This window comes from Perca flavescens, chromosome 22 (assembly GCF_004354835.1).
Source record: "Perca flavescens isolate YP-PL-M2 chromosome 22, PFLA_1.0, whole genome shotgun sequence".
In the NCBI taxonomy this organism is placed as follows: domain Eukaryota; kingdom Metazoa; phylum Chordata; class Actinopteri; order Perciformes; family Percidae; genus Perca; species Perca flavescens.
The window spans coordinates 3,254,136-3,268,669 of record NC_041352.1 but is presented as its reverse complement, the minus strand read 5'-3'; the positions used below and the strand labels follow the sequence as shown (position 1 = coordinate 3,268,669).

The 14,534-nt window shown below is 41.8% G+C and overlaps 1 protein-coding gene across 4 annotated transcripts in view; it reads right to left on the bottom strand.

The window, feature by feature from the left end:
* arhgef4 (Rho guanine nucleotide exchange factor (GEF) 4) overlaps nucleotides 1-14,534 on the bottom strand; it is a 163,210-nt gene that overhangs the window by 87,076 nt on the left and 61,600 nt on the right. For all 4 annotated transcript variants that reach the window (XM_028568830.1, XM_028568831.1, XM_028568833.1 and 1 more), the window contains 3 exons: nucleotides 5,094-9,920; nucleotides 1,790-2,062; nucleotides 1,276-1,402 (listed from right to left, as the gene is read on the bottom strand). In XM_028568830.1, coding sequence (XP_028424631.1) covers nucleotides 1,276-1,402; nucleotides 1,790-2,062; nucleotides 5,094-9,920 — 5,227 coding nt within the window. The remainder of the gene's footprint in view (nucleotides 1-1,275; nucleotides 1,403-1,789; nucleotides 2,063-5,093; nucleotides 9,921-14,534) is intronic.

Here is a 14,534-nt window from a genome sequence, read left to right as displayed (position 1 = left end):
TTTATTTAAAAGGATCCCCATTAGCCGCCGCCGAGACGACAGCTAGTCTTCCTGGGGTCCAAACAATACATACAAAACGTATATGTGAGTAATTACAATCACAATTACTCACAAAAATATCATATATTAATACACATAAAAAATAACAATACAAAAAGTACTGATTAGAATAATAGTTATGTTCCTTGTCTTGTTACATTTGGCAAGAAATATGTGTAAATATTACATTTGGTAGTTATTAAGGCAAAGTTCTTGTTTGGCTGGTAAGACAATATTAAACAGCCATGCGTTCGGCTTTTGTGTTGAATTAAAAATACTTTTTTCCTAAAACAATGTGTTCACACGCAGGTATCAAACAATATAGTTTCAGTAGTGGTACTAAAATCGGGCAACATAACAGCATTGAAGAATTTGAAACAAAGGGCTGATGTGTTTCAGTGGGATGGGCTTAAATGTTACTTGTTTCTGTCTGATAATGTAGAAATCTCTTTCCCTCTCTCTGTCACAAAAAATTAAAAGAGCACAAATTTAAAATTGCCTGTCTCCCCTGAAGAGAGAAGAATCGGATGGCATATCCGTAGTCTGTGTGCATCTGTATGGTAAGAGGGACACTGTAAATGTTGCGGTACAGTGAGAACTTACTGCAGCCAGCAGGGGAAATAAGGAACTGCACTGGTTCTGTGCTAATGCCAGCCTCAACCAACACGTCATGAGGCTGCACAGTTCACTGAGGGTTTCTGGGGTTGCTAGCAGCAGTTTTAAGCAATCAAATGTGTGCATATCCATTTAGTGCAATGTGTTTGTGGTTACAGCACATGCAACGTGTAAACTAGTGACCCAGTTTCAGTTACACCCCGCACAAATTCAACATCGATTCACTAAATTGGGCTCATCAAGATAAACATTGTATTCCAGAAAGCAGATGCACATGATGTGCATCATTGATTGTAAAGGACAGACCTGAACACATCAATATGTACCCATGTAATAATGACTTTCAGCCGGTGTAGTTGCAATAGAGTAACATGATCAAATAAACTGTTACATGAGACAGTTCACTCACCTCCTCCTGTTAAAATGTTGGATTGGTTTTTGAGGCTGCGCATGACACACCCACACCCACACCCACACCCACACCCCCACACACAATTTTGGTTGAGTATCTAGTAACCCAAAAATTCACAGGCTCAAATGTTCCAGCAGCCATTGGAACCATTCAACAACCCCAGGTGAATCTGAATAAGTGCAGGAGACTTAACCGGAGTGGGTACTTACAGCAGTAGATGTGTCTTCTCCAGCCCAGGCAGTCAAGACCGATGGGGGTGCTCTGAGAAAAGCAGTGGGATTTGAGGGGCATCCCCCGGAAGGCTTCAATGGGCCCCAAGGTGACTCCCGCATCAGTCTGTGGGAATAAAAGGGGATTTCTTTTATATATTATCACAGACATTCATTTGTCAGCAAATGATGAACTAGACATGAACCCAGTAAAACGACAATCACTCAATCTATACGACTGAAAAGAAAAGAACACAAGATGAATGGGCATGCATGAATGATTGGTGCAGATGAGTGGAAATTAGGGAGGCCATGCCTGAAACAGAAAGTGAAGTGATGGCAGGCTTCATATCCAAGAAAAACCTGTCAGAAGCCACCAGAGAGAAAACAGACTGTCCAGGAAGAACGGAAACTCAGAAGCGAGGCAGAGAAGGGAGAGGATGAGTATCACAAAGACTTCCAAGGTTTTGGATCTTTTGCTTTGGCGGCTCACGGCGCCGTGGCCACATCTTACTTTGTCCACGTCTTCAGATAACGGTGTGTTGAGTTGGCCGAGGCTCCCCCTGATGGCTCTGGCCAGTTTGCGTTTGTTTTTCTTTTGCTCTTCAATCCAGAGGTCATCCGAAAACTTTGGCCTTCGCTGCTGGCCACATCCATCGCGGCCCACGTCCACCCAGCAGCCAGTCCTCAGCCCAGTGAGAACCACAGCGGCCTTCCCCTCGCACTTCACCCCCAACAGCCTTCTTGTTCTGGACTGGCTGGTCGGTCGGCCCTCTGTCTGGGTACCCTTTTGAGTGCACAGTTAATGGGTTAGTCACGGTCACCTTTTCTATACTAATTCCACCCCCTTTTTGCGACTTTTTCAAGCGACTTTGAGTCTATGAAAAGCGTTATATAAATTCAATTTAGTATTATTTTGTCCCTGAGGTACAGTGCACAACTGTGGCTACTTTTACCTGGAATGTGTTTGTATCTGTATAAGGGCTGCACAATATATTATATATAATAATATTTTTATTATTATTAACACAATATCAACTTGCATAGTAAACCTATTGCAAAGTCTGCAACATATTGAAAATAATTTTTTTGAGTTAGTTGAAAGAGAATATCAGTAGAAAACTGCACTTTAACCCTCGTGTTGTCCTCGGGTCAAATTTGACCCATTTTCAAAAAGTTTCTATATCAGAAATGTCGGTTTCTTTCCACCAAATTGTCAAAAGAAATAATATGGATGGTTCCATACAACGCTATTAAGTAAAATAAATGATCAGTCCACTACTTTGAATTGAATGTGGGTGTTTTATTCAATTTTATCGCATTTGAAGAAAAAACTTGACAAAAGAACGTCAATAAAAGTGACAAAAATGTTGGAGAAAGCTTCAAAAACGTGGAAAGAAAAAACTAAAACGTCAAAAAAAGCGCAGAAAAAAAAAATAGTCAAACATCAGAAAGTGAAAACAAATTTAATCGGCAAAAACTGAAAAAAGTGTCGAAAAAAAGTTACAATTTTAAATTTTGAGCCAGGAAAAACTAAAAGTTGCATGGTCGACAGGAACACGAGGGTAAAAATGTAACGGTCGTTCTTTTTTAGTGCTGCCTTTTTATATTCAAATGTTCAATTTGTTCAGTAAAAGAAAGAAGGAAATGATTGCCTTTCATTTGGTATTGAATCCAACAAGCAGTCTGTTGTAAGAACACTGAAGGCAGCAGAACAGAGAACACTTTAATATCTGTTTATTTATCACAAGTAATATCGTTATTGCCATACTCAACATTATTGCATATTACATATTTCATCGTATCATGCAGCCCTAGTTTGTATTAGTAATTAGTATTTAATTACTAATACAAACTATTTAGTAGTAATTAGTAATTAATCGCAATTTTATCGAAATCGCAATATGAACTAGTGCAATATCCAAATTGCAGGGGGGCACAATATTTGTTAAAGGCAAAATATGTGTCAAACCGTTCTAAAATAAAGTATCGTGGTGCTGCAGAGACGTCCCGGCCTACAAATCCTATCCTACAGACTAAAGAAAAAATCTTTGTCAATCATTTTTTTATACATATATTTTTCAATGAAAATGAGAATAATGATACAAAAATGATCATTCCCTCCAATATCATGAATCATATCACAATCGCAATATCAGTCAAAATAAACGCAATTAGATATTTTCCTCATATCGTGCAGCCCTAGTCTGTATGATTTGACATGAGGATGGATCTTGTACTACAGGCGCTTCCATTCACTGGAACACAGCTGGTTAGTCAACCCCAACATCCAGTTTCAGAGTCCTGGCTACTAGGTTGTCATTGTGTGTGTATTTTACAATTTTGCTCACACAGCAAGGTTCAGACCTGTGGCAGTGTTCACAAGGAAATTAAATCAAACAATTGAGAATCTAGTTTAATGACTCTCTTCCAATATGCAGCGTTTTTCCCCATAAACTTCTTCCACTGGCTTTTTTTTCCCTTAATTTATTCCAGTAGAAATTAGTTGTACTGCCCAGATTACAAACTAGCCGGTTCCATTTGGTTCTACAATTTGAATCACATAAAATAGACAGAGCAAAATGTACTGGAAAAATAAATATGTAAAGGAATGAAATGGAAAAAGGGAACAGATTCACTTCTATTTCTCCGTCTCTGAGATACATGCATGAGACATGGCGTGCTTAGTGAAGTGAACTCTTCTGCTCTTTTGTACCACCACTTGAATTTCTCCTTGATTTCATTGTGCCCCTGCCTAAATCAACAGTGAAAATAAATGCATTTTTTTTATGTCTGTTTGAGCGGTCGTTCAGGTATTTTTAAAGTGGAGAAGTATCAGCGAAAGTGTCAACGGCATGACAAAACACACACATAATTTACATTAGCGGCTCAGTTATGTCACTAGTCAGCTGTTCTCATTACCTGTGTAACACTGGAGGGAACCTAAGCTTTATGTAGGGACACAAAGCAGTCTCTGCCCTTTTGATGTCTCTATAAAGGTGTGTAAAGATATAAAAATGTGGAAAACTTAAAAACAGAAGTACTTTTTGCCAGATCACATTGCAAGGCAGTGGGACTTTTTTTTTTTTTATCAAATTGAACATCATGTGGGAGGATGCCACAAGGGGGGGCTGGTCCTCAAGTAATCCTGCTCTGGCTGTGACTATTGTAGGAACAGGCAGGGGGGGGGGGGGTGTGATGGTAACCAGCTAACTCCCAGAATGGAAATCTACCACACTGCTGGGGGCCGAGAGGGAGAAAGAGTTGACTCTGCTGTTTTCTCTCCTCCTCTTCATCTGGTTCACAGAGAGCCACAAAGAAAGAGGGACTTGTTCTCTGTCCCAACCCAGATACTGACAGATATAGATACACTGGCAACCACCCCGACACACACACACACACACACACACACACACACACACACACACACACACACACACACACACACACACACACACACACACACACACACACACACACACAAACACAAACACAAACACCATCATCTGCAGAGCAAGAGATTAACTGGTGCTGGTTTTTTTACCCCCTATTCATTGCAAGCCAGAGTTAGTGTGTGTCAGTTGGAGGCGGGGATGAAACACTTTTCCCAGGGAGCTGGAACCCCATTGGCATCTTAATTGAGGCCTGAACAAGGCCCTATTTATAGCTTTATAGTGATATTTAACATACAAAAGGGTAGTGCATTTACAACATTTACACGTGCACACATTTTAATAAGAACCCGGTAAAACATGTGTACTTATTAAAGATTCTAATTTCAGTATAAAGATATTACACATGTCCCTGTTTTTTCTTACCTCTAATTCGTTGATAGAGCCAATGGCATACAGGCTGATGTGTGACTGGCTGTCTATTCTGCCTTCGGCTGCATCCAGAGGGCTGAGGCTGAGACCCAGAGGGCTAGCTGAGGGTTTCAGGGTCTTAGGTCTCTCGGGGGGGTCCGTTAATCCCTCAACGCTGGCCGACTGGCCCAGAAGGATAGGGCAGACAGTACCGGTCCTTGCTGAGTGAGGGTAGCAAAAGATTTTACGCTGGGCCGCTGGCCTAGGACTGTTAGGTTTAGGGCTCATTGGCCGTAGGGGGCTCTTAGTCAAACCCTCGCTGACCACTGGGTGAGACCTGGTGCAGGACGGCGAAAGCTGATGAGTAAGGGTGGCTACTGAGCAGGAACTTAAAGGTGAAACAGGACTGGTCTGATTGGGCTGTGGGACTGCAGAGTCTAAAAATGGAGGTAGGCCAGACACACACAGTGTGGTAGGTACACCGTTTGGTGAACATTTTCTTCTCTGGCCCTCGGATTTACACCCATGGGGGTTTTCCTTTCCACTCCCTTGTGGAACTCCCCGCTTGGTGATGGGATCAGTGTGGCGAAGGGCTCTGAGGGAGGATGGTGACCCTGGACTGCTGAGCCTGTCCAGCGGTGGAGAGGACGTTAAGTCTCCACAGCCCCGGCCAGAAACTGTGTTGCTACATTCCTCATCTGGCAATGAATGAGTTCTTTTCAGCAGCTCAGCCTCCTTAGCCCTTTTTAGCTTCCTCCAGGATTGTTTGGCTGCAGCAGAATCCACATTAATGCCCACAGTGGCCTGCTCCTCATTCTCCTTATCCATTGACCGGGACTCAAACAGGCTGGAAATGGACTTGTGTGCTTGTGCAAAGCGCATGCGGATGTTTAAACTGTCGTTGCTCTTGCTCCTCTTGTAGGTCTGCCCGTTAGGTGACTGGACTTGCCTGAGGAGGGGGTTGTCTGGGCTGGGTCCCCCGTTACCCTCCTCACTACTCCCTTGGCTGACTAGCTGATGGCCATGGCGAGTGTCGGGAGTCGAGGGGCAAAAGCCACAGTCCTCTTCTTCTACCTCGCAACGCAATGAGGACAATGCTTGGTCAACGGTTTGGTTCATGATGTTACCTTTGACAAAAACCTCATCGTCCGAGTTGTCCCTCTGTGGCCCTTCCCCAGACAGAAGGCCCTCACCTGCCCCATCTGATGATTCCTGGTGGCACTCCTCACTTTTGGAACCCTTTGAGCCCTTAGCCTTCCTAAAAGACGGCATTTTAGCAAAGACAGAAAACTTAGAGCCTTTATTTCCAGTCTGGGTGCCTTTTGTTTTGCTTCTCTTGGTCATTTTGTCAAGGTTGGCATTTCTGGCAGAACTATCAAAGTGAGGATCGTCTAACTCATCGCAGTTGCTGCTAGCTGAGGTGTAAGAAACAGCATCATAGGCAACAGTCGTAGGTCTAGAGTGCTTTTCGTCACTACCACATAGAGCAGGTGTTGCTGGGTTGACCTCAGGTTCGAACTCAGCAGTTGTCAGAGATTCTTCTTCCTGTTCAGGCTGCTGGTGTGGACTCTTGGGGCTGGAGATGTCCCCTGAAAGGTTAGCAATATCCCCCCCAATGTCCTCAACAGGCCTCATGACTTCATATTCTAGCTTTGCTTCAATTTTTAAATCATCCTCTGTTGTGCCATAACTTTCCAGTGAACGCTCAGTCTCCAAAATTGGCTCTAAACTACTGACAGCAAGCAGATTGAGGCTAACATCAGGGTGCGAGTACCTTACTACCCTCACCTCCTGCTGTGGAGCTGTCGATCTGACCTGCGTGGGGTCTCTACACCCTTCAGCCAGTGTATATTCCTCAAATAATTCTGATATGTTGCCTCTTCTTCTGTTAGGTAAGCTGTGATCCTCTGTTCGGCTACAATAGTACCCTTCTCTCGCTTTAAATTCACTGTCCATTAATAGGCCTCTGCTCTCTGAACGTGACACTAAAGATTGAAGGCATTCATTTCTTTCTAGGTCAGAGCAGTTGAACCTTAGACTTACGACAGTTTTATCCTCAATAATCTTCTCTGTCTTCAGTTCTTCTAGCTCGTCTGCATGAGCAAGGCTTAAATGGCTGTGGCTATCACTGTTTTCCCCTAGCACATGTTCAGTGTCCTCACTGCTGCAGTTGGCTCCCTGGTCCAGTGAAGACAGGAACAACTCAGAATCTTCCTGGGGCTTGTCTACATCTTCCAAGGGGTCAGAGGTCACATTTGTTGATGGTTCAAACACAGGACAAACGATACTCTTATTCCGTTCGTAGTTGCTCCGGACTTCCTGTGAGAAACAACCTAAACCCTCCCCTCTTCCCACCCCGTTTATACTGGCCTTGGTGTTATTGTTGGAGTCTGAGAGCAGAGAAAAAGGGGCGTTCAGGCTACATGGAGGCTTAGGGATCTTTAGGACCAGCTGAACTTGCTTACAATTACTAGGAATTGCGCTGACAGCAGATTGTACGTTTGTCAGAGAACTGGCCCTTTGAGCTATGCCTGGGTGTTCTCTGCTACTGTCCTGAATGGACTCAGCAGCAGCAGCAGGACAGGGGGATGTTATTCCTATCCTACTAGGCACATGCTGAGTAAAGTAGGCATCTGGATCACTGGCAATTTCTTTTGGAACTACTCCCAGCTCTATGTGCTCAGAAAGCTTTGTTGTGCCAAGTTGTGACTGTAAGACATTGACTTTGCTTACTGCTTCCACAATTTCTTCCTGTTGATGATAAACACAACTGCCCTCCACCTCCTGTTCCTGGTTTTTTCGGAGAAGAGAGCAGGGTGATCCTTCCCTCCTCCTCTCTCCTCCAAAGTTCTCTGATAACAGAGGGGAGGTATCCTCTGCTCCTTGGTTGCCAGAAACAAGCAGCAGATTATTTGAGAATTGGCGATGAGGCAAATGGTTCCCAGAATCCTTACCAGTGTCAGATTGGATTTGAATTGAGTCAGGTCCTGGTCCTACAGAGCCTGACTGTGCCCTCTCTGAAAGCTTGTCCACAGAATGGAACTGCCTATGACTGAGTATTTCTACGGTAGCACCCCCCTGATCCAAGTGATTAGGGATTAAACCCTGGGTTTGACCTGAAACTTGCCATGTTTGTAACCTTGCGCTTTGTGGCTGTGTTTGATCTGGGTGCCTCTCAGCGAGCTCCTCCCTGTCCGAGTCTGCCAACGGGACAGGTGAGGCTAGTGTAGAAACCTTCGGAACAGTGGAGCAGGTATCTAATAGAAAAGAGGATGCGGTCTCTGTGGAAAACGTGATGGAGGAACATATTTCATTTACTCTCCCAGGTGGTGTGGTCCCCTCCGTTGTAGTACCAACACACCCAAACTGCTCCGTCTGGAAGCAGACACCCGACACCCCTGCCTTATCCTGGGGCTTTGTCTCAATTGTACAAACCTGAGGGTGGATCTCTGACCGTCCTTTGTTGGAGCTCGCTTCACATAGAGTTTGTGAACAGCAAATATCCACCTTGTGTGCCAATATATTGACCGTGTCGAGTGTTTCTCTGAGCTTAGCTGACTTTGTGTGATGTGGTATGCTATTTGTCTTTGCGCCATGTGCTTCTGTGATGTTTGGGCCTGCTACAAAAATGTCTGTAATTAACTGAGAGTCTGTGTGTTTTGTCTCAGATTCAGAGGGCGCTGGTGTACGAGTACCGTCAGCTGTTTGTGCATTTATTAGATCAGTAAAATGTGTATTAGCTATGCGTGGGTCGTCTTTATAACGAGTCTCTGTTGTGTGATGTGAGCTATTACAATATATCCCAACACTCTTGCACAAGTCCCGTCTGTCCTTGTGCACTTTTAGAGCCTGTATGTCTTTGTCTTCATAGATTATGTCCTGGTGTTCTAAATTTTCTCTCTGTCTGTCATGTCTTTTATTACAGTCTCTATTGCATCTATTTAAACTTGGGTTAAACTCTAGAGAGTAAGTGCTGAGATGTTCAACATTCTTTGCTTCTACATCCTGAACATTACAGATTTCTACTCTTACTCTGTCTGTCTTCTCTTCACTTTCTCTATCTGTGCTCCCTGTCTGTAACCTTGTGTTATGTTCACATGTGATTTGCTGTTGTAGCTTTTTGTCCTCTGTGGTGTCTACATGTATCACGCATGTTTCGGAGTCTGTAGATTCATTCAGTCTGCTGGTGTTGCTTTCTGCAGGTTGTGCATGCAACGTCACTTCCTGAGTGTCTGGTGGACTATTTACCTTTTTGTCAAAGGTGTCTGTGTTGTGTTGGCTTTGTACATGTAAACTGTATGGCTCCGTGCTGCCCTTGACTTGAGTTTCTGTGCAAACGGCCTGTAAACTGGAGTTTTCTTGGCACGAGTCCCGTTTTAGTTCCTCTGTACTTGGATGGGGTCGAATCTGAACTACACGCAGGTCTCTAGTGCTGAGCTTTGAGGGAATGTTAGGGTCCACTCGGTTCTCTGGGCTTTTCCTCCTCCTGCTACATCCAAATCGTCCAACATAAGTCTCTGTGGTATCTCTGTGGTCGTCCTTGGCTGTCACTGACTCTCTACGTCGGGCTTTTCTCTGCCCAGTGCAGAAAGTGCTGCCGGTTCTTCGCCGACCAAGGTAGGCGCCGTCTAGTCCCAGCAGGGCATCCAGAGAGTCCTCTCTGTCCAGACCAAAATCTGACAGGGTGTCCTGGTGCCAAGAGCGGGAGTCAAAATAGTCATCAGATGTGTCCCCCCCTCCTGTGCCTCTCTCACGCCATTCCAGGGAGTCAGCACCCAAATCCCCCTCCTCTAAGCCTAATCCTTCACAGAGGTGGGAGGGATGTTCAAGGGCTTCCTGGGGCTGTGGAGACAGTAAAGAAGAAGAGGGTGAGCTAGTCCTAAATATATAACATATTTAAAAGTACCCATCTGTCTGAAGTCACTTCTAGTAGTATAAACTGTTCAAACATCCCACTATCAAAGTTAGCAAATAAATAATTTCAGTAATTTGTAAGGCAAATTAGTTGTTTTTTTTCAAGTCAAATTAGAATTTGAATTCTCATGACTCCACTCATTTTGTGTAAGGAAATATGAATTATAAATTATATTTTAGCTATTGTGGTTATTATTTTTTCATTTTTCAAAGGAGAATTATATTGTTTTAGAACATATGTGGAAACAGCTGCTTAGCCTCGACCCTTTGAGTGACAAGTTCCTATGGCATCAGATGACTAAGCTGCTAAACTGTCAAGATGGATGGATGGGTAGATAGATAGATAGATAGATAGATAGATAGATAATAGCATACTGTTTAGCCAGTGAGGGTTGATTTAATGCTTCACATCTACCATTAGCAGCATTAGTTTAAGCTAAGTTTGTATTTTACTAAGAAAGTGGAGTCCTCCGTCAGCTGGAAGATTTGTATTTCATGTTAAAAAAGTATTCCCCATCCATCTTTTGATTGCCAGCTGTAATCTGTCACTCCGTCTCTACTACTTGGTCTCAACTGTAGCTCTGTGCCTCTAAAATCCCATAATGCCTTGTGTTGCTTACTACGCTAACTTGATTGTTCATCAGATGTGACAAAAGCATTTTGTTTTCACATGCTGGTAGGCCAAGGCGAGAAGGGTGAGATTCGCTGACGTTAGCCACCCATATTTTAATATAATATATATTCAACACATTTTTAATATTCAAACTATATTTGTCAAAACAATAAAATAAATGAATAAAAATCTGTTCCAACAGCCCTAGTACAGAGTCATGGAGTATGGACTTCTAAGGTGGGAAACAACAATTGCCTATTAACTGCTTGTTAAGTTGTTGAATTAAAGCATCTCATGAACCATTTTAGAGCCCACCTACAGATATCGCACCAATCAAATTACAGTAACAACATAGTCAGTTTGAACCAAAGATTTATTGCAAAAAAACTTTGACCACGGGTCAAAACAAACAAGAAGATATATCCATATTGTTGCTACTTATACATGTAGTTCAAAGTGTCTCTGGTACATGCACAATCCTTTGATAAAATCCTACAATGTCAGTCTTACTTACTCTCCGGCGCTTGAATGCATCAGCTGTAGCCAGCACCAGAGCACACAGGCGAGCAGCAAACCAGCTCAGCACTGTTCCCATGGCGTCCCACATACATAACCACACAGTTCATACACACAGTCGCAGGGTCTCCTCTTTCCTGATACTACATGCCCGGAGCTTCCCTCTGCACTCTTCTTCCTTTGTCTTTGTGTTTATCTTCCATGATCGTCAATCTTGCCAGCTAAGATCTCAGAGTCTTAAACGACAGATGCACCCCTGTTTTTTACCCCCCATCTACCTGCAGTGACTGGCCTTTACATAAAGCCTTGGAGCCAGATAACTGTACGCCCAGGAAGAAGCACAACTTCCCTTGTCACTGCATGTTCAAGATTTGGTTCTTCTACAGCAGCAAGGACTTAATCCAACCTCAAACAGCAGGTACACAGTGATCTCTGTGTCTCAATAACAAGGGAAGACATTAAGAAGCCCTGCTATAAATACAGTGCTGCAACTTTGGGCAGTGCAGGGTGCATGACAACTCAACTCCCTCTCAAGGACACGCAACCTTATTACACAACCGTATTTCACATTAGGAAAACAAATAGCACCATGGGTTGAAAGTAGGCCTGTAACAAATATTACATAATTGTCCAATTGCAATATTTTTAAAGTAGTCATTTATTTGTTTAACCTTTAGCTAAGGTCCTACGGGCTATGACTGCTGATGGTTTTGTCAATTGTATGTTAATTTTAGAAAAACAATAGAATGTTTTATGATAATAAAACTTCATAGGCTGTGTACTTGTGTTACTACAGTACATGATCTGGGTCATGACAGTGATATTACCAAAAGATGTATGCTGGAATTCATTCAAAACTTTAATTTGTGTGTGTATATATATATATATATATATATATATATATATATTAGGGCTGGGAAAGTTAACGCGTTATTATCACGTTAATTAATTAATTAATTAACACCGACAATTATTTTATCGCGCATTAACGCATTTTTTATTTATTTATTTTATTATTGTAAAAGTCTGCTGCTCACAGGCTTTTATTTTGTAAAAGCCTGTGCTGACTGCTGCCACGCTTACAGGAACCGGAAAAGAAAAGAACTGGCGGATAAACAAACCAAAAACATGGGGAAGGGTACAGAACTTTTACATGGCCATTTTCATTTTAAAGTTCTTCCAGACGGCGCAGTCGACAGAACCAAAGTTATTTGTAACCACTGCAAAGCTGAATTTTCTTATCACCGGAGTACTTCCAGTCTGAAATATCACCTAAATGCATACACAGAGTTGATACCAGCAAATCATCCAACGAAACAAACAATGGCGCGAGGCTTTGGCAGACTACGTTAGATGCAGTGTGTGGGAGAAGTATAGATAAACAAAGGCAAGAGAAGCTAACAAATGCCATAGTGAAGTGGATAGCTACAGACTGCAGGCCCATTAGTGTTGTGGAGGACGTCGGTCTGATAAACAATGTGAGAATCGCAACAAATGACGGCAGGTATGAGATTCCCTTAAGACGCACCATCACAAGAAGAATACACGAGTTGTTATGAAAAGGAGAGGACCACAACAGCGACAACTTTACAACGTGTTGCTCTCACTGGGGACTACTGGACATCACTGGGTAACTATAATTACCTCGGAGTTACAGTGCATTATATGGATGAGCAGTGGGCACTGCATTCACATGCTCTGACTGTAATGAAAACAGAGGAGAGACATTATGCTGAAACGTTTGTGCTTCACCTCCCTCTAACAGAGACATTTGGTACTGAACATAGACCATAGTCCCTGATAAAAGAAATTCATATTCTGCTGTTATCTCAGAAATTGCTGAGATTTTGTTGTTTTAATGTTATGATTGTGGCTCAGGATTTTGTGGGCAGTTTGATTTTATATATATATATATATATATATATATATATATATATATATATATATATATATATATATATATATATATATATATATATATAACAAACAGGATAACATTAATGCCCTGGTAGTGGCAATAACCTTTAATTTTGGATTTGCTTTGATTACATTGTTTAAGTTGAGATTTACACTAAATATTTTATTTAACTGCTACTGTATAAACAAAATGCTGATAAGTGTTTGCAGAACAAATGTTATGGCACTTTCGTTCATATGGCAGAACATTTAAAATAAAATTGCGCTATACACTACTTTTGAATTCATTATTGGATTTTGCGTATAGCAATGCGATTAATCAGGGAAATCATTATTATTATATAGATTAAAACTTTTAATCGTTGCCCAGCCCTAATATATATATATATATGTTACTTTTTTATTTAGTTTTTATTAATTTATTTGGACTGAAAGAGACAATTATATTGTTAAACGCAATTATTTCTGAGACAATTAATTGTACACCAACATTTGGAATTGTTACAGCTCTAGTTGTATGATCATGCCGCTATTCATGAGAATAAACCGTAGCATGGTCTGCACAAGACCACAAGACCTATAAATATAAATTGTCCATCAAACTGCCATACTCTCTTTGTGGTCTAAAATAAAGATTCCTGCAAGATTTTGAATTAAAGAAAACGTGCCATTAGTAGACTTCTAACTTCAAATTAAACCAGAAAAAGTAGTGGCATAGTAGGGAAATATTACATTTAAAACTGTGGGCCACATTTTAAGAGCATCTGGAGACATCCATCTTATCCAAAGATAAAAGAAAACATAAGTTGACAACACTATGTCCTCTCAAGTAGGGTGTTACTTGTTTTGGATCTCAGTGAACTTTGAGTGAAATATGCTTTGTCAACTGCTGTTGGTTAAGGTCAAGAATGAACTGAGAAGCAATAAAACAACTTATTTTACTTAACCCTCCTGTTGTTCTCAGGTCAAATTTGACCCATTTTCAAAGTATCAATATCAGTAAATTGGGTTTCTTTTAACCAATCATCATTTGTACAATGAAAATGTACAGAGATAAACCTTTGCAGCTCTGCTATTTATCCCTCACATTTCAGACAAAGGGACAAAAAAGTAAATTTAGGATGTGGACTCAAATTGGGCCATTGCTCCAACAAGTTCATGTACTGTATATCATTAGTGTACATATCAGTGATGACCACAGTAATGACCAGGCCCAAATCAAAACTGCGTTGTTTGTTTTAACCAGAATGAAAATATGCGGAATTTTGCAGACAGTTTTTCTGCTTATAGTGGAGATGAGTCAACATTCTGAGTTTAATTTAAAATGTTTTTTAAATGCGGAAAATCTGCGGAAAATCCGAATCCGCAGAGTCCATGTGGCCCAGGTGATTGGACCATTCTGATGAGAGAAGCATCGGTTAAAACAGTAATACCTGAACTAACACCTAAACCTGACCCCACCTCAGTCCAAAGGGCGGGACCAAACCAAAAGCACG